The 25,413-nt window shown below is 36.7% G+C and overlaps 1 protein-coding gene across 24 annotated transcripts in view; it reads left to right on the plus strand.

The window, feature by feature from the left end:
- The window catches only part of HDAC9 (histone deacetylase 9), a 927,498-nt gene that overhangs the window by 783,147 nt on the left and 118,938 nt on the right, over window positions 1-25,413 (plus strand). For all 24 annotated transcript variants that reach the window (XM_050783085.1, XM_050783067.1, XM_050783066.1 and 21 more), the window contains one exon: window positions 20,356-20,474. In XM_050783085.1, coding sequence (XP_050639042.1) covers window positions 20,356-20,474 — 119 coding nt within the window. The remainder of the gene's footprint in view (window positions 1-20,355; window positions 20,475-25,413) is intronic.

The raw sequence follows: 25,413 nt of genomic DNA on the forward strand, positions 1-25,413 counted from the left end.
TTGGCAAGCATGTCACGTGGCAGATACTTGCTAATATGCAGCACAAGAAAATGAAATGTAAGGGTACTTTTAAAACACATTCCTGAGAAATGCTTAGCTCTATCTGCCAGGTGATATATCATTTATTGTCATATATTGGCAGCTGAAAAATTGAATTTTAGTTTCGCCATCTTGGCTACAGATATTATGTAGATTATATTATTACGGGGTTCAAGGTAGTGATCTTGATTGTAATGATGTTGATAATGGTCATTTAATCAATAGAGAGGCTGTCGGTGTATCTTACTGCAAATAAAAATAAGTTTATGATAATCAAGGTGCATTTCCAATTAAACAGAAAGGGGAATCAGAAGAGGAGTCAATAGGAGGGTAGAGAAAATATAGAAATGGTTGTAAGAGAAAGAAAGAAAGAAAGAGAAATAAAGATAGGGTACAAAGACACTATTCTAGTCTAGTATGGGATGCTAAAAGAAAAAAATACTGGGCCAGGCCCCGTGGCTCTCGCCTGTAATCCCAGCACTTTGGGAGGCCGAGGCGGGCGGATCACAAGGTCAGGAGATAGAGACCATCCTGGCTAACACGGTGAAACCCCATCTCTACTAAAAATACAAAAAATTAGCTGGGTGTGGTGGTGGGCGCCTGTAGTCCCAGCTACTCGGGAGGCTGAGGCAGGAGAATGGCGTGAACCTGGGAGGTGGAGCTTGCAATGAGCCGAGATCACGCCACTGCACTCCAGCCTGGGTGACAGAACGAGACTCCATCTCAAAAAAAATAAAAAGAAAGAAAAAATATTGAATAGAGAAAAGTATAAAAAGTCTAACAAAAGAGTAAATAATCAAATTGGGGTAATTTTTTAAATGAGTGGGAGTAAGGAGCCACTACAGCAAGAAAAAAAAAAAAAACAAAAATAGTAAATGCCATTATTTTCAATAAATGCTATAATTTATGAAAATGGGATTTTATCACGGTCATTGATGTTATAGCATTTATGGTCTATATATTTTGACAGTGTACTTAAACCCCCAAGGCAGGCAACATGGTTAGTGCCTGCATAAATTAGTCAGGGCTTGGATTGTTATTGTTAAATATTTTGATTATCACCAAGGTTTAAAATAATGCTTTTATAATATAATAGGAAAATGGATGCAATTGGCTGCTAAGTGATTGGCGTCAGATTTCAGAGGTAGTAAGAATTAGCTAGAAGGCATCCCTTAATCCCACTGCACTCTACTCTCCAGAAGCTGTCTCTGAAACCAGAGCAGTAATAGGACATGTCTCTATAACACAACTAATGAATGTCACAGGCTGGTTTCAAGACTTCCAGCTCAGGACTTGCTTTAAACTAAATTACGTGCAGGAGACTGTCCAAATATACACCCCCTAAAGATCTATCTCGACCTAGCGTAGTCTATTACAGAGAAGGGAGTTGGAAAGATTGACTGATTGATGAGTGGCCATTCTCTGTAAACCTGACATAAATGCACATTTCTTCTATTTCAGAAAATAGTTGCAATTGTTATTTGATTATTTTTTATCCTGGCCCATGGTCAGTAGCTCTATCCACCTCATTTCTATCATTGCTAGAGTCTTTTGCTTTAAGTCTTCATCATGAGCATGCCTTTCCTGCTTGTCCTTTGAGAACACTGTTCACAGTTCATGGCACTGACTGTGTTTAGGAATGGTGGCCGTGCTGAACTTGAGCACTCCTTTTCAGCTGCCTGTGGTTTCACCACTTCTTAATACGTTAAATTTAATTAGGCTGTGGTTGTTAGCCCCTTATTTTTCTGCTCACCATTCTGTCAGTTAATGTTTCCCTTGCATAGGTCAGAAGGTGGAGAGGGGAAGAAAAGAGGGAGAAAAGATTCTCAGCCAAATCCAGGTCAAGCTGTCTAACCAAACAGTAGCTGATTCTACTACCGACTTGGTCTCTGTTTCCCAGCCTTTATGGTACCAAGAGACCTTTGCAGTAAGGGAAACATTCCTTCTTTCACTTCTGTGCACCGTCATCTTCCTTGACTTCATGCAGAGAAACACAAGGAGCAAAATAATTGTAAGCATTACAGCCTTTTACTCTAATGACCTTGACTCTGCACTGGGATAGATGTCTAATTACAAAGAATTCAGCACAGACCACATTAGCGGGGCTGGTGTTTGCTTTGCACACAGACCCAACATCTGTTGGATCTTTGGAGCAGGGATTTAGTTATGGGAGATGAATCCTGCTGTTCTCTTAAAATGCATGCTTTGAAAAGAATGCTCTTATAATATTTTGGTCCTGAGAGATACTGCATCATAGGTTCATGCTAAAGGCTCACAGCCCCTAAGAGACTATGAGTAACTGATCAGAGATCAAATCCCTAAAATAAGAATCTATTCTTATCTTAGAAACGATGAGTATTATTTAGAAGCCATGAGTAACTGATTAGATTTTTAAACTGCAGATCAAACCCCTAAAGTAACAATCTATCCCTAAAAATCAAAATCTATTTTGCTGTTTTGGTCACCATAATGAACAGAGGGACTTGAGCACATGGTTGTCTCTCCACCACTCATGGCTGCTGCATAGAAATTGCCCCTAAATGGTGTTAATATGATTGATTTTATAAACTATGTAGGTAGAACCTCTATTTTTCTTACATTGAACTTGGAGTGGGCAAAAAGAAGCCTACACATGCATTACAACCATTGCAAATACATTACAAATGTACATTATGAATGTATATTACAAATACATTACAAATGTACAAATGCATTAGCAGTTTCCCTTAATTTCAGTTTATGAGTTTGTGATGTAAACAGCAGGAAAGAAAAACATTTGTGTGTATTTATCTTTGGAAATAGCACCACTTATTTAATCAGTTGCTTTCTATTAACATTTATTTGGTGAATGCAAACGATACAATCAAATGTAACATCGATTTGGATCTCTGTGATTTTCCCTGTTACCTCAATGCATTCCCATCTTTTCTCCACATTACTGTTTTTCCATGAAGCATAGGTGGAATGATCACTGCTGGATCACTGTTGTCAAACCATAAAGTGCCTTTGAAGGAAATCACAGTCTGTTCATATATTCTTCTCCTACCTCTCAGCTTTATCTTTTTCTTTCTCTGATTTCTTCAGTCCAGCTTTCAACTCTTCACTCCCATGTATGTCATGATTCAACTCCATTTAAATTCTTATGATTTTCTCTATTTGTCATGGTTTTGGTAATTTTGTAACTAAAACATGCTCTTCCTTTTGTCTGGAAGTATTTTCTTTCATTGAATAATTGCTTCTCTTTTTTTAGTTTTTTTTTTTTAACTGTGCGTTGCAGCACATTAAAAGTTTATGAAATCAATTTAGAGGGTCAAGATTGGCATTTTTAATAGAATGTAATAGAAGACAAAAGAGTGTTACATATTGTTTCACAAAATATGTTTTAGTTGTGTGTGTGTGTGTGCTTGTGTGAGTGTGTGTGTGTGTGTGTGTGTGTGTGTGTGTGTGTACTGGTTCCTGGAGTGAAATGTATTTTTTTGCTGTTGATTGTGGTTTGAGAATTTCAAAAGCCACTGTTTAAACAGCCAATTAAAATATCATTTTATCTATAAAGCCTTGTCTCTGTTCTCTAGAATAATTAATAAGTTCATTTTCTATGTCCACATTTATAGCAATATTTTTAGAGTAATTATTGTTTTGAACTGGGAGAAAAAAATCAGTATCTGTATTAATGAACATGTCCCTTTGAACCGGAAGAAATTTGTTTACAGAGCTGCTTCATTCATGCCACCTGAACTTGTTAAGTATATGAATCATAGGAATCTATCCTAATAGTATGAAACCTAGCACTTGGCACCTTGGCATTGAGATTCACTGTATATGCTCAATGAATGTTCCAAGAATAAATTAATAAATGAAAAAATCTATGAAAAGACAAACTTGACAAAGTTAGGTTCAACTATTTTGTTTTGAAATGGGAATGTGACATATACAAACCAATTTGAAAATATTTCTATAATATCTGCTACTTGAAAAGATTTTTAAAAACAAGCTATTTTTTTTAAAATACTGTACTAATAACTGTGGAGCATTATTTGGTCTAAAACAAATACACATGCAAAACAGAAAATTGGTTTTCAAACGTTTTATCCATTGAAATCTCAGATTCTGCCAGCTGTTTAGTGGTTCATTTAGCATGTCACAGTACCATGACAGCAGTGTTGACATACCACCATAACACTCCCTTTTCAAAAAATGAAACTAATCAGTGAGAAAGCTAGCTATCTCATATGGATCCAGATGGCTGCAAATTTGGAAAAATGGATAATCAGTGTATTACTACAGTCTTAGGTTGCTGTGAAGAAATACCCAAGACTGGGTAGTTTATAAAGGAAAGAGGTTTAATTGACTCACCTGGCTGCATGTTTTGCATGGCTAGGCAAGCCTCAGGAAACTTGCAATCATGGTGGGAGGTACCTCTTCACAAGATGGCAGAAGAGAAAATGAGTGCCCAGCAAAGGGGAAAGCCCTTTATAAAACCATCAGATCTCATGAGAATTCACTATCACAGGAACAGGATAGGGGAAATCGCCCCCATGTTTCAATTATCTCCACCTAGTCCCTACCATGACACGTGGGGATTATGGGAACTACAATTCAATAAGAGATTTGGATGGGGACACCAAAATAACCGAATCAGCTTATTTTAACATTTCCTATCCAGAATATTTGAATGTACTTTACTCAGAAATTGTTTTCATGCTAATCCAAGTGACATTCCATAGTCTAACTAATCAGAGTATATTTTTATCTTAAGTAATAAAACTACTCTATCATGTCACCACGGAAAGTTCATACTTGGTGGAGTGAACATTGCAGTTGAAACTGTACCTAGAAATAAGTTGCTGCTGAATAAACATTGAAAGCAGTATCTCATTTTTACCATGTCCTGATCTCCTGTGAAGTTTGAGTGGCATACCTACTTCCTTTCTAACTCACAGGAACACTGAAGTGATTACTTCGGTACAAGCGATATGCCTTAATTGCCTCATAGAATCAGAGAACTTAGAAGCACTAATTTTTCATCCAAAAATACAGTTAAAAGGCAGTGAAATTGTCGAGTTTCCAAGAATATGATCTTTGGATTCAGACAGATCTGAGTTTGAATCCCAATTCAGTCAGTTATTTGCTGAAACAACTTGACTGAATCTCTTACCTTCATTGAGTCTTAGCCTTACTATTTATAACTGGGATCAAAATACATAATTTCAGGTATATTGTGGTCATTGCAATATTAGAAGGAATGTATAAACTTCTTAACTTCATGTCTGGAGCCTAGTACGTTGTCAAAATGGTTGATAATTTATTGTTGTTTCTAGAAGCAAAGAGTTTGCTTGCCTCCAACATAAATAAGCTATTTTTTAGTGTTGGAATTAATCCTACTCTCCTGTTATTTTAGATATGAATACAAGTAACACTCCTCGATCTTGGGCTGGTCTCCTGATTGAGAAGACAGCCTAACTCTGCACTCAGAACTCTATTCAGGCCCCTAGTTCTTTCTTTCTTCTCAGTCTCTTTCTGGCTATGCCTCAGGGAACAAGAAAAATGTGTTACTAAATGAGCTTGCCTTTTGTCTTGTTCATCTCACATTGTTACGCAATTAAAAAAAAAGAAACTTGATGATGCTGCCTTCCTCAGAAAGGCCACATCAAAAGGTAGAGTTCACCAAAAATAATACACACTTTTTCCAAAGACACAAACAGTTCCTTGAAAAGGATGTCATGCTGTAATTTGTTTTGTGAATTCTATAAACCACAGAACATTTACTTACAGTAATGTTTGACCTTTCTTTTTCCTTCTTTTTATGCCTACAAAGCTTCTTTTTCTCTCCTCTTGAGAAGAAATATAAAGGCTAACACTCTTTTATATATGTGTATGAGAAAGAGAGAGAGAGAGAGAGAGAAACATATATGATTTTATTGGAATACTGAGTTTAATTTTTAGCCAAGGTCCTTTGGCTTTATGCAATAATATTTTATGGAATGCAATCACTTGTGCAAAGACTAAAGAGAGGCTCATTTGAAACTTTGCAAAAAGAATATGCTGCTCATAGGGTAATGGGAAATGCAATATGTGTACTAAGCTACACGCTGCACCCCACCGAAAGGAGAGAAATCCCTATGATTGATTTGATGGTAGTATAATCTCTTTAGGGATTTTTTGGATAAAGAAAGTAATAACAAAAAATAGGCACATAATTAAGTTTCCAAAGTGCACGTGTCACCAGCATCTTATTGTCCCTCTGGGGGGGAAATTTACTAATGACTTGAGTAGACATTTGTCCTGCTATGAGCCCTTTAAAAAAAAAATCAGCCTTCCTGAATTTTCTAAATAATTCTCTGCTATGTGAGTTTTAAGAACATTTTACTGTCATTTGTGTTCTATTTTCTATTCATTACGGCAATGTTTTACAACCACCAGGTTGCTATAGAAATGAAAATAAACAAAGATTTGGAAAGATACATGTTGCAGGGGCTTGTTCTGCCTCTCTTGCCCAAACCATGAGGATTATGTTCTTCTTTAAATATACTTTCTTCCTTGGTTATCCAGTTGGTCTTAATATAAGGAAACAAAGTAAATACTTTGCTCTGAATCGTGTAAAGTTTTTCTCAATGTCTTAAACTCTTTTCATGTCCTTTAAGAATAAATTGGGCTAAAAGAGGATAAAATTAGAAGGAAGTAAAGGAAAGAAAAAAAAGGAAGATGGAAGGAAGGAAGGAAAGAGGAAGGAGTAATAAGGTAGGCATAAGATAAAACTAAAAGTCTGCTATGGAGCTGGCATTGTCGGCACCCACCGGAACTATAAGGAAGGTGTATTTTATTGAGCAGTCATGGGCAATTTTGAAGAGATTCAGAAAGAATCAATAGTTCTAACGCATAATGCTGGCAAAGACCCTTTCCCGCTCCCCACACCCCTGTAGCTCAGCCTCGGTTCTCTAGGATGTGGTCTTTAGTTAACTGGATAGTAGCGGAGCAAAGTCTGGACTATTGTTCCTTTCCAGCTGTAGTCCTTACAAATAGGGAAAGACTGATTTAGTAATGTTTATGAAACCAAATACATAACAGCCCCTTTATGTTACTGGACTCACATTTGAAATCATAATAAAATATTTCTTGAGAACCACTGTTGCAAACTTAAAGACACATTTTTGGCATATTAAAATTTGTGATATTTCTATGCTTTAATACAGTAATGACTGGGAAGGGACATATATACATTACATTCTACATTTCTCAGCAAAAGAGTGTTTACTTCAATACAATTTTAGTATTAACTCTTAATGACTTCTAGCAACTCCACACTAAGCATGTTTCAACATTTTGTTGTTGGTTTTTCCAGACTAGATTTCAGTACAGAGTTTAACAAAGCAAAATCTGTTAATTCTATTGTCATTGTTTTATATATGGTAATTAGATAAGAATCGGTGTATCTGTTTTGATAGACTAGCAATCTTACCATTTTGCCCAGCTTGCTGTGCTTGAGTATAGGATTTTGCTTAGGGAGGCGGCTTCCTTCTATATTCAGAGGTGTTCCAAATATAATAATATAAATATACTAATACTATTCTCACAGACAAAGTCCCAAAGTCAGGAAGAGGATACTGTTGAGAAAAATTTCTCTCTCAACTCTTAGCTCAGAGACACATTGGGCAATATCTCAGAATTAGTCAGAAATGTTACTGGCTACATGACACATCTTGGGCAAGGAAAGTCCCTCATTGCCTTCAAGTATTCATTATTTTTAAAAAACATAGCATTTAAAATTAGCATTGGCTTCTTAAGAACGAAAGCAATATAAACTTACTAAATGTCATATTTGAAACTCTAATTAAAAGAATATACTTTCTGGACTAAGAATATATATGAGTGCACACACACATACATATTCCTAGTTATAATATATTGTGTTATATTATGATATATATGTGCTATTTGTATGTAGGTTCCTTATTCTCGTTAATGATTCATTTAAAAACACACAGTACTATAATTAGGATTGCTATTTTGATGTAGTGAAATGATACAGACTCACATGTCACATTTAGAGCTCCAATCTCTTTAGAAGTGATAATTCTGCCCCCAAAATATAGCTCAGACAAACTTTGTTCTTGCAGGGAAATAGTTTGCTCTCCACTCTAGGGTCTAGAATCATCAAAGGAAAGACACTTCAGAATGGATCTGAAAGGACAGGGGCAAATAAGTAGGTATCTAGGCAAAGATTTTGATCCGCAAGGATGCTGAGCTTCAGGCAACAACTTTTCCTATCAAATGCAAGAGAAAGAGAATATGAAGGGGGGAAAAAGTGTCCCTTTGGTGTATTAGATCTGGAACATAAAAAGATCATAGAATAATAGAGCTCCATATGACTTTAGAGTTAATCTCAATGAATCCCCCCAGTCCCATTTAATAGTTGAAACTAAGACAATTTACTAAGGTTACCCAAGTGGAGGAAGTGCCAAGAACAGAAATTGAATATCTTGAGTTGGAATCAAGTGATTTTTTCTTACCCCTTACAGTTGTACACCAAAACCAGATAATTCAATTTTGAGATGGCACACCAGTAGAAATCATTGCAGAATTTAACCCCCTTTTTGAAGACTTTTGGAGAAACCTCACCTTTCCCCCATCTCCATCTGGTTCATACAGTGTTCCAATGCTCATCAAAGCAAGATGGTTAGAGAACAATGTTTTCCTTTATACTGACAGAGTTCCCATTTGGATAATTAATTTATAAAAATACGAAAAAAAACTAACTAGCTTAGAAGCATATCTAAATCAATGAATAAAAATAGGATAAGATGAGAGGAAATTCATTTTGAGAAGAATTATGGAGCCAGAAAGAGAAAAGCTATGTAGATCCAGGAGAATGCAATAAACAAAATATGTAAAAAAATAGAAGGCATATCATATATATGTCACATTTTCTGAAGGTGTGAAAGTTTTTTAGCCCAATCTTTTCCTTTTCTCCTCATTACAGTAGTATAATTTCTAGATTAAAAATGAATTAAATGAGCATTTACATATTCTTGTAATTATCATCCCCATTCTGCTTTCGTGTCTGGAGAGATTTGGAACCAGCTGGACAAGAGAGGAAAGGACGATTTTCTGATGTTTGCATTTAAAGCAAAAGCTCATAGACAATGAAGCCACAGTAGAAATGTGAATGGCCTTTCACTGAAAGAGGGATTTTACTTGCATTTGTGAAATGTGCAGAGGCTGGGGAAGAGTGAGGCACCAAGAAAATCTGACCTGCAAACACGAAAAACCAGAAAGGGCATCACTGCGTATAACATTCAACAACTATTTATTGATTATCCACCATGTGCTAGACTTTAATTTGTCCAGCCCACAGCCCATGGGCCTCATGGGGCCCAGGACAGCTTTGAACGTGGCCTAGGATGGCTTTGAATGTGACCCAACACAAATTCGTAAACTTTCTTAAAACATTATGATTTTGGGGGGGATTTTATTTTTTAGTTCATCAGCTATTGTTAGTGTTAGTATATTTTATGTGTGGCCCAAGGCAATTCTTCATCTTCTAATGTGGCCCAGGGAAGCCAAAAGATTCAGCACCCCTGTTTGGACATTCTTTTAGGTCCCCAAAATACATCTGTGAACAAAAAGAGAAACATTTCTTCCCTAGAGAACTTGCATTTAGTGGGAAGAAGCAATGAAAAAATAAACGTTGGACAAAATATATAAGTAAATCATGTGTGACTTTGGAAGATAAGTGTTATGGTGGAAAAAAAAAAACAGAAGAGAAGAGTTAAGAATGACAGAGGAGGGGTAGGCGTGGGAAGGGTTGTCAGGAGAAGGTCTTACTGAGAAGATAATAGACGAGTAAAGGTTTGAATGAGGCAAGGGAGTTAGTCCTCTGGGGAAGATCATTCAGGTGAGGGGAACAGCCAGTGTGAAATCTCCATGGCCACTGTGAGTACTGCCACAATGAGCATGGGAACACAAATATCTCATTGAGATTCTGGATTTCAATTCTTTTGGATACACATCCAGAAGTGGGATTGCTGGATCATATAGCATTTATATTACATATTTTTTAAGGAAGCTTGCACTGTTTTACATAGTAACTGCAACATTTTACATTCTCACCAACAGTGTACAAGTGTTCCAATTTCTTCATATTAAACAACATAAGTGTCTCTGGATGGATGAATGGATAAAGAAAATGTGGTATATAGATACCATAGAATATTATTCAGCTTTACAAATGAGGGGACCCTGCCATATGTAACAACATAGATGAACCCGGAGGACAGTATGCTGAGTGAAATAAGGCAGAATCAGGACAAATACTGCATGATTTCACTTATATGAGGTATCTAAAATGGTCAAACTCATAGAAGCAGAGGGTGCATTGGTTGCCAGGGGCTGGGACCAGGGGAAAATGGGGACTTGCTCAAAGGATATAAAGTTTCAGTTATGTAGGATGATTAAGTTCTAGAGATCTGTTGTTTAACATTGTACCTACAGGTAATATTGTATTATACTCTTGAAAGTTGTTTGAGAGGGTGGATCTCATGCTGAGGATTCTTACTACAATTTTTTTAAAAAAGGAAAGAAAAAAAACTAAGAGGATTGAGAGTAAACAAATACTTTATCACCCTTGAGCCCCCCAAAATGCTCTACTTATAGAGACAGAAATTGGAATGGTGGTTGCCAGGGCCTTCGAGGAAGTGGAAATGGGAAGTCATTGAGTCACTGTTTGATGGTTACAGAGTTTCTCAGTTTGGAAAGATGAAAAAGTTCTGGAGTTGGATGGTGGTGATAGTTGCACAACAGTGAGAATATACTTAATGCCGCCGAACTTAAATGGTTAAATATTTAAAATGGTTAAAGTAGTACATTTTATTTAATGTACATTTTACCACAATAAACATTTTAGTTGTTAAAAAAAATTCCTTTGACCAGAGTGTATCAGGCATATTTGTGAATAGAGTTCTGGCCAAGCTTCACTGACCAGAGACTCATGGGTCATTAAAACAAACAAAACAACAACAACAAAATTTGCTTTCACTAGAAGAGAAATGATGAGGATCTGATTAAACATGTTAAGCTTGCCGGTATCCATTTTGAGAACAGAGTACAGGGGTAAAGAGGTAGGATGGGCCCCTCCGAGGAGGCCACGGCTGTGATCCAGGTGAGCAGTAAAGCTGGCACAGGCCAGGATGAGTGGAGGTTTAGGAACATGGTAAATTTCTGGATATATTTTGAAAGTGTAGACAATAGGATTCCTTGGAAGACTGGCTATGGGTTTGAGAAAGAGACAGGGAGCTGCCAAAGATGAAAAATTGAGGCAATAAAAATAGGGGGTGGTAAAAGAGAGAAGGGGGCAATGTGTGTGTGTTCGGGTGTAAAGAGTTGGAGGGTGAAGGTTAAGGAAGAAGAGCAGGACTTATTCAGGTCTGGGCTGGTGGAGCTAGAGGAGAACATCGGTTATACCTGGTGTGCTTAGAGCTCCTAGCACTGACGATTTTCCACAAATGTCCATAGTAAACCTTCATTTAGTGCCCCCCACAAGGATCCTACTGGGCCTGTGGTGTGTGAGGCGCTGGGGGCTGATCTGCAGCACCAGCAGCCACAACTGCTGCCTGGAATCTGTGTAGAAACAGTTCTTTGATATGCTGCCTTCACCACTTTGCTTGGGAGCATCTTTTCCTTGTACTTCATGCACAAACATAGGTGAATGCATGAAAAACTGTGCAGTCTATAATGTGCATTTTTGTTTTTGCCCGAAAAACCTAAAAGATAAAAAAGTTATTGTACCATTTGAAAAGGTATAATTTTATAATCTGATGCTTTCCTGCAATGACATACAATTAGACTATAAAGAAAAAAGGTAGGTTTGGATGTTCACCTATAATTTACATTTGCATGATTATAATATGTTGTTATAAATTATACAGGGGATCAGAATCTGCTGTCTCAGAGGTGACATATAAGATCATATAACTGCCTACTCAAAACTTTTGAGTTTCCACTCTTGTTCAGAATGAAATCCAATGTCCTCACAATGGCCTACGAGATGCTACAAGAACTGACTTTATGCCACCTTTCTGATCCCATTTCCAACCATCTTTCCTTTCATTCACTTTGTGTGAGCCACAGTGACATTCTTTTGATGCCCTGAATACATGGAAGACCCTCGTACTTCAGGGCTATGTCCACCTCAGAATGGCCTTCTCTGGGTACCCCTGTCTCAATGTGCACCACCCCTGTGACTTTCTGTACAATTTGTTTTTCACCTTAGTTCTTATTACATGCTTACTTGTTTATTTATATAGTGTCTTTCTCCCCTGTTAGAATGTAAACTCCATAAAGGCAAGAAATCAGGGACTTTGCTGTGAACCCTGGCCTGTAACTGATGTCCTAACTCACTTTACACATCCTCTCGGGTGGACTTCCTTCACATTGTTTCTTCCTTGTTGGTTGTCCGCTCTTCTCTGTCCCTCAGCACATTGTGTGTGCCTGGGTTTGTTTTCCACCTGCCTTTCCTTCTAACCTACGATCTTTTTGAAGGCAGAGTTACAACATATTTGCATCTTTGAATCCCAGCACCATCCCAGTGCTTCCCATATGGCAGGGACTCAATAAATTACTTCTAAATGAACATAAAAATATTGTTGAGTAACTTTGTAGGTTAAGATGTTGTGAAATTTGCTTTATAATTTTGAGTTGCAGGCTGTGGAACCAAGCCAGAATTCTGCTCCTATGGGAGCTCCCTTCTTGCAACTGAGCACGTCAAATGAGTGGGTAGCGTCTTAAACCGTTCACTCAGCACATGCTGGGGTGAGTCATGGGAAATTACTAGTGTGGTTCAACTTAAGGACAACACTTGACTCAATGTCAGTGCAACCAATTGTTTGGCCATTGACTAGAGATGAAACAGTTCCAGAAATCTGATTCTGAGGAAGTTCAGAACCAGAATCAATTGTTCCAAATCTCATGGAAAGAAATTTAAAGTGGAATTCTTTTCTGCTTACTGTGTTTAGCTTCTAGTCACATGATCGATATCTCTATTAGTGGTAGTACTCTTTCTGTCTCCTTTTATTTTTATAAGGTCGGTTTATTCTCACTAGCATGGGTTTCACCAGGGGTGGAGACAAGCAGGGAAGAAGGAAGAGGGTTGTTCTTCAAGAAGAGCATGACAGAATAACCATTGGTAAGTGAGGACAAAAAAGCATATATGCCATTATTATTGCTTCAAGCATGTGTTTTCTAGCAAAGCAATGTAGGTGCAAATCACCAGTGAATCTTCTTCATTCTCCTATGATGGCATATCCACTACTTGGTCCCACGCCTCATTCTTTCTTTCATACACTTCCTTACTTTTCAAAAGTACATTGTCAAGTAAGTTATTTGTAAAGGGTGCATTGAAAAATAAATTTCTGAGCCCTAATATATTTTAAAGTATTTTTATTTAAGTCACATACTTAAAAACTAGTATGTGATGGCTGCAAGCAGCATTAAAGTTTAAAAATAATTTTCCCTCAGAATGTAAAAACATTCAGTGCTACTGATTAGGACTTTGCTGTCAATATCATTTTCTGATTCTTTGAGGACACATTTTTTTCTTTTTAAGGATCTCTTAGGATCTGACAAGTGTGTATTTAAAAAAAATACATAGAGCTTCACACTGGTTAGACTAATCAAATTCATAGACTTAAGTGTTTTTAGTTCCGAAAAATTATCTCCTGTTGTAAGTTGATCATTTCCTCTCCTCTCTTTTCTTGGCTCTCTCAGCGACTCCTATTATTTAAATATAGGACTTCTGCAAGACCCTCTGTGTCTTATATTTTCCCATCTATTTTATACTTTACCTATTTTCTTCCTCTTCTGGAAGATTTTTTCAATTTTATTTCTTCAGATCTTCTACTAATTTTTTAAGTTATGCAATTTTGGTTTTTATCTTTAAGTACTTCCCTTGTTCTTTGATTGTTCTTTTTCATAACAGCATGTCTTTGTTTTAAGGCTAAAATATTTTCCAGCATTTCTTTGAAATTATTATTTTTGTTGTTTGAACTTTCTCTGTTTCATTTAGAGTCTTCTATATACATGTTTGTTTTAATCTTTTTTTTTTTTTCTTTCATACATGGTCTTCTTATATGCCAGGTAATCCCTGATTTTCCACTCATATTTAAGAAAGTAGTAGCTGGTACCAGTTTTCCCTGTGGTTGTATAAATGGGTCAATTGAGTGTGTGTGGACTGTCAAACCCCACTTTAGTGTTAGCATTCTAGAAGACAGCAGCTCTTGGTCTCTGGATCCCCATAAATGACAAAATAAGGAGGGCTACACGTTAGAGTCCCAGTATCTACATTAGAAGTCTTAGCTTTGTTCACACACATACATACTTTTCTTTAAGAAAGAGGCAATCTGATTGTGTTGCTTGGTTGCTGGCATCGAGGAAAGGTAATTAAGGTGTTGGATGTAGTCTGATGTTCTTAACTGACTGATAATTTTTTAATTTCTTGTTTTAAGTCCTGCCTCTTTTCCATCACCATACCCATTTCCTCAGTGGGGCATATGGTATTAGGACATACATTAGTTTTTGTCCATGGTTCCTGGCTCATAACTCCCATAGTTCTTGCTACAGTTTTTTTTCTTAGTAGGCTGGTGCAAAAGTAATTGTGGTTTTTGCCATTAAAAGTAATATAATGTTGGGTGTGTTAGGCCTCAGAGGCCTTCTTCTCCTGCTCTCCTTTCACCTGTCCCAAGGCAGGACTCTACTCTTCCCACCCTTCTTATTGTAGGTCTTAAGACTCTCTCTGGAATGATGGAATGCTGAATGTCCTGAAGCTTTCATAAAAACTCAAGAGGACTGGTTTGGGGAGCTTCCAGATAGCTGGAAATGTAGAGGTTCCTGAAGGGTGGCATTCCCAGGGAGAGCATGGAGACTCCACATGCCTTCCCCCATACCTTCTCTTATGCATCTCTTCATCTGCAGCCTTTGAATGTCCTTTATAATAAAGTTAATGTCAGTAAGTGCTTCCCTGAGTTCTGTGAAACAGCTCTAGCAAATTAATCCAACCCAAAGAAGGAGTTATGGGAACCCCAGATTGAAGGGAAGTTCCTGGACTCACAATTGGTATGTGTGTGTGTGTGTTGCAGGCCAGGGGTGGGGAGGCGGCTTGGGAGAGTAGTCTTGGTCTGGATCTGTGTCCCACCAAATCTCATGTCAAAATGTAATCCTAAATGCTGGAGGTGGGTCTTGGTGGGAGGTGATTGGATCATAGGAGTGGTTACTTATGGTTTAGCACCACTCACCTAGTGCTGTTCTCATGATAGAGTTCTCATGAGATTTTGTTGTTTAAAAGTAGCACCTCCTTCCTCTCTCTCTTCCTCCTACTCTGCCATGTTTGTAGGTTTCCTGAGGCCTCCCAGAAGCCAAACAGATGCCAGCGTCATGCTTCCTGTACAGTCTGCAGAACTGTGAGCCAATTAAACCTGTTTTCTTTATAAATTACCCAGTCTCAGGTATTTCTTCATAGCAGTGCAAGAACAGACTATTAAAGAGACTGAGTCCTTAACTTGTGGGATCTGCACTATCTATCTCCAGGTAGATAGTGCTGAAATTGAATTGGAGAACACCCAGCAGATGTCCACTACTTGGCATGTGGAGAAAAGCACCCACCTTTGATCACAGAAGTCTTCTGTATTGATGATTATTGTGGTAGTGTGACAGCAGAAAAAAAACACGGGTTTAGAGAGTTTTCCTGACACGGGCTCAATTGGATGGAGTTTCTCTCATCTCTTCTGTGGTCCCATGGGCGCATATGCAGGGCGGTAGGTGACAATTGTCCTACCGTCTTTAATTGCTATAATTTTATTTATTTTGATATTCTGATACTTGTTAGCATTTTATTTTGAAATAATATTGAAATTACAGCAAAAGCTGTCAAAATAGGGCAGAGTTCCTGTACACCAACACCTAGTGTACCCTAATATTAAAAACTTACATAATCATAGTATAGTTATCAAAATTAAGAAAGCAATATGTGTACAATGCTCGTATCTAAACTACAGATTTTATATGGGACTGCAAATTTTCCACTGATGTCCTGTTTCTGTCCCAGAATCCAATCCAGGGTACTGCATTGCCCTTAGACACCATGCCTCCTCAATCTCCTCCAATCTGTAACAAGTCCTTAATCTTCTCTTGTTTTTTATGGCCATGACTTTTGAGGAATACTGGTCACTTATTTTGTCAAATATTTCTCAATTTAAATTTGTTTAATATTTCCTCATTATGAGATTTGAAGTTATATGTTTTTAGCAAAAATGCCATAGGACTGCTTTGCCTTTAATGCATCATATCAGGGAGTATTGATGCCGGTATGTCCAATTATAGGAGATGTTAACTTTATTCAGGTAGTGTCTGTGTTTTCTTCATTTCAAAGTTTCTATTATTTTCCTTTTTAGTACCTCACAGAAGATACTTTAGGATTATGCAAATATAATGATTGTCCATGAACTTTTGTCCACTAATCTTATTTATTATCATTATTATTGTTATTACTATTTTTTGAGACAGGGTCTTGCTCTGTCACCTAAGCTGGAGTGCAGTGACACAATCATAATGCATTGCAGCCTCAAACTTCTGGGCTCAAACGATCCTCCTGTCTCAGTCTGCCGAGTCATTGGAACCACAGGCACACACTACCATGCGTGGCTAGTCTTTTTTGGAGAAATGGGGTCTCTGTGTGTTACCCAGGGTGGAACCCCTAAGCTCAAGCAATTCTCCTGCCTTGGCTTCTGAAAGTGCTGGGATTACAGCCATGAGCCACAATGCTTGGCTCCACTAATTTTGGTATCCATCCTTGAATCTTGCCTGCATGAATTATTTCTGTCTTGTTCCAATGGTAATTATATATTTTCCTCAATTCTTCTACATTTATTAGATTATATTTTTCTGTAAGAGAGCTATTTTCTCTCCTTTCTATTCAATTATTATGTATTCACTCTGGACTTGGTGTTTAATTGTTTGGATTATAATCCAATACTATCATTATTTATTTTGCTCCTCAAATTGTTTCAGCTTTGGCCATTGGAAGTGCTTTCATATTGGTTCACATGTCCTACTGACATGTCCATGTCTTTTTTTAAGCATTTTGTTGATTTCTGTCACCACAAGATATTCCAGAGTCATGTAGTATTTTCCCTGATGCAGTGCTGGAACCAACCACTTCTCCAAGGATCTCTGGGTCCTTTTACTGGAGATTGATATGAGAAAGGAAGATCTGGGTATTAACTCTGCTCCTTGCCACTGGGGTGCCATTGCTTTTAGGAAATATATACTAACCCATGGATACAGTCATCTAAATTATTCATCTGTTAAGAACCATGAGTTCATATGTATCTTCCTATACTTTCTTTTCAGTGGGATATTGGAAAAGATGAGAGGAAAACATGTATGCTTTGTTTGCTAACTTTAATCAGAAATCCCAATTCTTCAGAAAAAATTTTAAATTAGTGCCTTCGAAGATTTGTTTTAATAAAAATTACATTGTTTTTCCTACTTTTTACCCTCAAATACATTATTCAGTCTTTCAGACATGATAGATCTTTTTGAGTACAAATTAATCTAGACTGGCATAAATAGAACAGTGAACACTTCCATGGACATTTGTAAAGTCATTGCCAAAATAAAGAGATCTATGGAGTCTCAGTTTCATTCATTTATCAGAGAAGAGAGTAAGAATTCAATGCTGACAATAGGAAAATAAATAATATTCAGTTCAAAATTGAGCACATCTTTAGACCAAGACGGTGTTTGCAACATAGTAGACACTCAACATATACTTGTTGAAATGAATGAATGAACCTTACCAATATCACCATCCATAACCATCTATTGCTATGTAGTTCTTCAATTTAATTGAAAGCACACAGCATGCATTGCAGCATAATGCCTCTGTTCTTATCATGCTTCACTAATTGATTCAAAAAACAGCTTCCACCCAGACATAATTCTAGGCGAGAATATTTTTAAGTGAAAGGATTCTATCAGGTGATGTATCCTTTTTCTAAATTTTCTATCTTTTTCTTACTTTTTGGAATGAGTTCAGATATATAGAATTAGGCCTATAAGATGAAGGAATTTGAAAACCCACAGGAAATTAGAAAACACATTGTGTTTGTGAATTTAGAAGTGACCTACATAGCAAATGTGCAATTTGCTTCAGATAGAAACCAGTAGATTCCGTATATTCAGAGATATGTGGCATAGAGAGCTATAGTTTCCCTGTAAGTCTGTATTAACAAAATATTTGCATCCATCGTATTTAAGAAAAGAGTACTGTAAATGTGAATGGGGCTTTTTGACCACTGATTAACTATAGGAAGATTGGAAAAATAAGCTGACTGTTGGCATTTTCTGCTTTTTGAGTTAGTTTTTCCAAGAAGAGAGAGAAAAATTAGCTTGCTTTTTGTGTCTTCTCTGTAGGCGCTTACACTCTGTAGATCATCTCTATGTTTTCAATGTTCTAAAATTATATGGGCAATCTTGTCTCCTCTGCTGTCTTCTTGTACTTTGAAAATATGCACCTATATTTAATATCCATGGGTAGAGAGAAGACTTTATTGAGAAGATAGTATGTGAGTTGTGCCTTAAAACATGGGTAAATACTGGGGGGAAAATGAGGGAAGAATGACCTTCCAATAGAGGGAAAAGAGATGGAAAATTAATTACTATGATGCTTATGATTGCATGGACAATCTGGTTCAATCATCTACTTACTGAATTTTGTAGCAGCATCCATTCTCTAAGGGAGTATGTAGGATTAATAAAATTAAATACAGTATCTTGATAGAGCACTCTTAATTCTTTGAAAAAACTTATTCCAATCTCTAATATCCCAACATATACCACAGGACTATTTCACTCATGAAAAATAGTGAATTTATTATATGTGACACCTTTAATGAAAACCATAATATAAGATTTGCAATTACTGGGATGGGGAAGAACCTAGTATATCTCTTAATAATGTAGCTGTATTAGAAATTTTTAATTTTATTGAAGAAAAAACTTAATACAATTGTGTATAGTAAATAAAATTAGGTTTTCACTTAGTTTTACTGATGAGCCAATTCAGATTTATGTGGTTTACCAGTTGTTGGAAGGACTACTGGGGAAGTCACTTACATGTATATTTATGAACTTGAAGGATAGAATTTTTATGACAGTAGTGGATTATTAGGAAAAATATTTCAATCATTTACATTTCTAGGTAAGTTTCAACTAAATATTTTTACTGCATAACTGCAACTTCTTGATTATGATATGCAATAACTTTTAAATATAAAATTAATATGTAATCATTATAGAAAATCTGGAAAACTTACAAACATAAAAATTAAAGTAATTATGTCATTATTGAAGGATAACTATTTTAATATTTGTTTTAGTTTATCTCTCACAAACACACAAGAGTGACTGTACTACTTTTTAAATTTATTATAGCATGCAGTTTCCCCATTTCAGTAAATAGTTTTTGAAATTTGAATTTTTATGATGGCATACTGGTCTTCAAGCCTGTGTAAAAATTTTATAAAGCCCAGTTGCATCCATTAGTCATTCTTTCTCAAACCTAGCAATGATGAGAAAGAGGTTTGGGAGCCCTGAAGTTGAGAAGGGAAGTGTTGAAGTGTCTGACTGGGGCCAGCAGGGGTTGCTGTCATGGATGAGGCTGCCACATTCCTGGTGTGTCTGACTTTGGACTCACTTAACATTGTAGTCTGGATTCTATTAAGGGAATTTCGTGTTTCTCCTTTGCAAGAGTCACCCCCTACCATGATAAATATTTAAATTTTTTTTTTTTTTAAGTTGGGAAAGCAAACTTTTCCCAAAAGAAATTTATAGTTCAAATTTACACCAAGTTCTCACTAACTGGAGCAAGCCGGGTTTTCACTAAAGCTTTGACTTTCCTCTGTAAAACATTAGTCACTCCCTTGGAAGAAGCAGTTTTTTATAGGCAGTGCGATAAAACAGCCACAGACGTATGTGTAATATGATGGGTTTTATAATGTACCTGCAAAGCAGTTTTTTTGTTTGTTTGTTTGTTTGTTTTTCCATTTGGAGGAAAAAAGATGAAAGAAAAAAGACTGAATTGGGATGCTAAAATAATAGCGATTCATTATTAAGGAAATGATACATTTTTGTTCCATTCAAATAATGTTTGTATTCCACTTTTCTTTATTCTTGGGAAGTTCCTATTGTTGTGCCAGGTCGTTTCCACTGAACGATTTTTAAAGGTATTCACCAGTCCCACATGTGACCGGTTGCATTTTTACTGTGCAGGACCATCGTGAAGCCTGTGGCCAAAGAGTTTGATCCAGATATGGTCTTAGTATCCGCTGGATTCGATGCATTGGAAGGCCACACCCCTCCTCTAGGAGGGTACAAAGTGACAGCAAAATGTAAGTATCTCTTTCAGGACTTTATGAAAGGCTCTGATATCATACCATCTTTTAGGTCTTTATGATAGGCACCACCTTTTACATGTGTCCAGTAAACTTGGGTGAGACATTTGAAAATGATTCAGATGGTGTTTATTGCTCTGTCAGATTCATGTTTCTGTAGAAATTTGCCTTTAAGAAAAACAAAGTTGAAGTGTTTCCTTTGGTGGACATGACAACACATTTCAGAAACTGTATGCTTTTCAGGAGACCTGTTTTGCATTTAAAGGCAGAAGTGATAGGGCTTCTGTTTAAAATGTGCTGCATGACTTGAGAGGTCATGAGTCTAGAAAAGCTACTGTGCTTTTCCAAGGAGAATGGAAGTTCCATTGTCCATGGGATAAAAATAGCTATTTCTTAATAATATTATGCACTTCCAGGTTTGAAAACAAAAGTGTAATTCCCCTTGCTCAGAGCCTCTGTATGTGTCTATGGGCAACTCTCATAATCTCTACTCGTCTTCTGTTGTGTTGCAAAGTTGAACTTTTTGGCTGTGTTCCTTAGCAACTGGACACCACGTGAAGAAATAAATTTTATGTTACAGTGCATTTGAATAACACAACCTAATGGAATCTGGCTAGAAAGAGGATTTCTTTAAGAATAATTCCCTTGCTCTCTGAGTGGGAAAAAAAGGATATGTGTGTATATATATAGCTCACATACAAATGTACATTGGCACTAGGGGTGTCTATTTAAAAATAGAAGAAAAAAGTAAAATTACACAAAGAATAGGCCCACAATGGTATATTTTAGGGAGAGTTGCAAAGCAGACAACAACAAAAAAACCCAAATACTTTTAAGTGGGAGAAATGAGTTTGGACCAAATGTGCTGTATTAATTTAAAAAGAATCAAAGAAATAGCATCATGCCAACCTTTGTTTTTAGTTGGCTTCTCATGTGAAAGAGTTTTTTGCACTCTAATTGTTCCAGTAACATTGTTAGGTAGTAACTATTTTTAACATGTATTATTTACCCAGGATTCTTTGTGTCTTGTTGTCTATTAAAAACATATTAAAACAGGAAACTCCACAAAGACAAACAAAGCAAAATAATTCATGATTTTGGTAAAATTGAATAGAGAGGTGTTTGCTCTGATTCAATGTCTGTATGGCCTTTTAAAAATTATTATTGTTATCCATGGAACTCCACTCAATGGAAGTCAGTCTTTCCATCACAGATAAACCTCACTTGTGGGTCAAAACTAGTAAATAGTTGTCTAAATGAACAAAGAAAAAGAGAGTTTGTACATCAAGTTGAGATAAACCCAAAAAGTACAAAATACCTCGCGAAGAAAGAAGGAACCCTAGAAAAGATGTTCTTTGCCATTAAATCTAAGAATCTCACTCAGAAGAGAGGAGTGTCTATGTTTAAGTCTTTCTCCTTGCCACAGGGAAAGGTTGTAACAAGACTATTTGTCAGAACTAGTTAAAGGGATTGATCATTTTGTTCCCTTGTGTCTTCATTTTTGGCCAAGTCAAGTTCAAATCTCAAATGCGACCTTGAGAATAGTCTCATGGTTTCTTTTGGTCATTAGGCATAGGAGACATGGGTTCTACCACTTCTAGGTTTAGTATGGTACAATAACGTCTGCAATATATTTTTTACCCATTTACATATATCTTTATCCATTTGAGAGGAAGCTCTTCATTGTGTTCCATCTCCGAATCAGTTTGTCTAGAATGCCTCCAACTCCCCTCCCGTCGTTGCCGGTCCCTCCATACCCATTTCTTCCCTTGTGTATGTTTCCTGCTCAAGAACCATATGCTCTCTGCTAGGTGCCTATTTCCTAAGAAAAGCAAGCAGACATAAGTTTTAAGTGATATAATACTTGACCTTTTGCATATTTGCAGTTTAATAAGGAAAAAAATATACAATGAGAAGAGAGGTCCTTAGAATCTAAACAGTCTGTAGTTGAAACTCTTCACGTATCTTATGGACGAGGCAACTAATTTATTTAAAAATCTGGAAGAACTGGGGTTAAAATCAAAGTTCTTATCCTGAATTGTAGTTAGGTGAAATTGCATGAGGCATTTTCTGTATTTTTTCCATTAAAAAGAAAATGTTTCATAAAATGCATGAGAACAGAATTTTTTTTTTTTTTTTTTTTTTTTTTTTTTTTTTTTTTGAGATGGAATTTCACTCTTGTTGCCCAGGCTGGAGCACAATGGGATGATCTCAGCTCACTGCAACCTCTGCCTCCCGGGTTCAAGCAGTTCCCCTGCTTCAGCCTCCCTAGAAGCTGGGATTACAGGCATGTAACACCATGCCTGGCTAATTTTGTATTTTTTGGAGAAACAGGGTTTCGTCGTGTTGCTCAGGCTGGTCTCGAACTCCTGACCCCAGGTGATCCACCTGCCTTGGCCTCCCAAAGTGTTGGGATTACAGGCATGAGCCATCATGCCCAGATGAGAATAGAGAATTTGGATGCACACTACAGAGATCATATTAGTGCCCATGACCCTTAATCCCCCAAACATAGTCTATGACAGACATTGACTAGTTTTGTGATACTTAAATGAAAAACAGCAAAGCCTCACATCTGGGCAACTGTATATATTATCTCATGGAAGCCTAAGTTTGCCAGCTATACTTTCCAGAGATGCTCACACAACAAATGGGTAGAAGCTGGGATTACTAGATAGCTGAATAGTTGTTCCCTAAAGGAATCCCCACCTGGTATCTTTGTTTGCTTTCTAACCATCTGGCAGACGCATTCGTATTGTTTTGGTCCAAAAGTTCTGGACAGGCAATTAACACTGGACTTTCACCGTCTTGTTCAGGAAGTCATCCTTCATTGTGGGAGTAGGGTGATCCCAAAATGAAGTTAGAAATGGGCTAAATTCTAAAGTAAAAAGTAGGAAGAAGAAACACAACCAAGTTCCTCTCCCAGTGTTTTCCAATTCTAGCAAAACTCATTCCTGCTCCAAGTAGAATATTTGATAATTATAGAGAGTGGTTTTGAGGATGCTATCCATGTCAGAGATTCTAAAATTATATTTTCTTAGCACATTGAATCGGTCTTTCAAAATAGTTTTGTTTGCTATCTCTGAAAGGAAAAGAGAAATGAAGTAGAAGTATCTAGGGTTTTTGTTTGTTTTTAAACATTAGTTACCTGATTGAAAAATAATAATAAAAGGTTGGAGTAATCACCAATATCTCAGTCCAAATATAGAGGTGATTTAAAATTAAAGGTAATTCCTTTCACTAGTGATGTTTTACTTTCCTCCTCTTTTCTCCTCTCCTTTCTTGACATATTAAGTGTTTTCTGTTATGAAACTGTAAAACTTTTGGCATTGGTTTCTGCTGAAGTTTTAATAAACAATCTGAATTACTTATTTAGTATCAGTGCTGCTCCTTAAGGACCAAGGCTAAATCCCAACCTGAAATGACTGGATAGCTTTTTAACCTGCCCTAAACCCAGCATCAAACTTTACCTTGATGTTATCAGTTTATCTTTCTAAATATGCTGAATCAGATATAATTGTCTTCAGGTTACAACTTAATCAGGTTGTCATGACAACAAAGTGCAATATTCAAACAATGAAATTAATTCACCATATACTAGCACCCCCTGGCTTTATAGTGTTGTTAACATTTTAAAAAAGGGTTCTTTGGTTTAAATTCATTTTGCCACAACATATATTTTTTCCTCTCTTTCAACACATATAAGCATTCGCTACTTTTGTTGGTGTCAGGCCATGAATTCATATGTTCAAATTGCTTTTGTCATGTGAACAAGAATATGTTTTTCCTTTGGAATTATGCAAAAGTCATTGTGAGATGATAGCCATATCTGATAAAAAGTATGTTCCTTTTATAAACATGTGAAATACATTCCTTTAATAAATACTTTATAGTCCTTGAGACAGAAACCATTTCTGTCCGCAAATATACAGGGTTATTTTGACAAGTAAATCAATAAATGTGATTCATCACATAAACAGAACTAAAGACAAAAACCACATGAGTATCTCAATAGACACAGAAAAGGCTTTCAATAAAATTCAACACCCCTTCTTGATAAAAACTCTCAATAAACTAGGTATTGAAGGAACATACCTCAAAATAATAAGACCCATCTATGCCAAACCCACAGCCAACATTATATTGAATGGGCAAAAGTTGGAAGCATTCGCCTTGAAAACCGGCATAAGACGAAGATGCCTTCTCTCTACTACTCCTATTCAACATAGTTTAGAAGTCCTAGCCAGAGCAATCAGGCAAGAGAAGGAAATAAAGGTCATTCAAATAGGAAGAGAGGAAGTCAAACTCCCTGTTTGCAGACAACATGATTCTATATTTAGAATACCCCACAGTCTTGGCCCAAAACCTCCTTCGGCTGATAAACAATTTCATCAAAGTTTCAAGATGCAAAATTAATGCACAAAAGTTGGTAGCAGTCCTACACACCAACAACAGTTAAGCCTAGAGCCAAATTAGAAAGGCAATCCCATTCACAACTGTCACGGAAAGACTAAAACACCTAGGAATACAACTAATCAGGGAAGTGAAACATCTCTACAATGAGAATTACAAAACACTGCTCAAAGAAATCAGAGGAAACATAAACAAATAGAAAATCATCCCATGGTCATAGACAGGAAAAATCAATATAATTAAAATGGCCATACTGCCCAAAGCAATTTACAGATTCAATGCTATTTTTATCAAACTACCAATGACATTCTTCACAGAACTAGAAGAAAACTATTTTAAAATCCATGTGGAACCAAAAAAAAGAGCCCAAATAGCCAAGGCAATCCTAAGCATAAAGAGCATAACTGGAGGCATCATGTTACCCAACTTCAAACTATACTTCAGGGCTACAGTAGCCAAAACAGCATAGTACTGGTACAAAAACAGGCACATAGACTAATGGAACAGAATAGAGAACCCAGAA

The sequence above is a fragment of the Macaca thibetana genome, chromosome 3, assembly GCF_024542745.1.
Source record: "Macaca thibetana thibetana isolate TM-01 chromosome 3, ASM2454274v1, whole genome shotgun sequence".
Lineage (NCBI taxonomy): Eukaryota > Metazoa > Chordata > Mammalia > Primates > Cercopithecidae > Macaca > Macaca thibetana.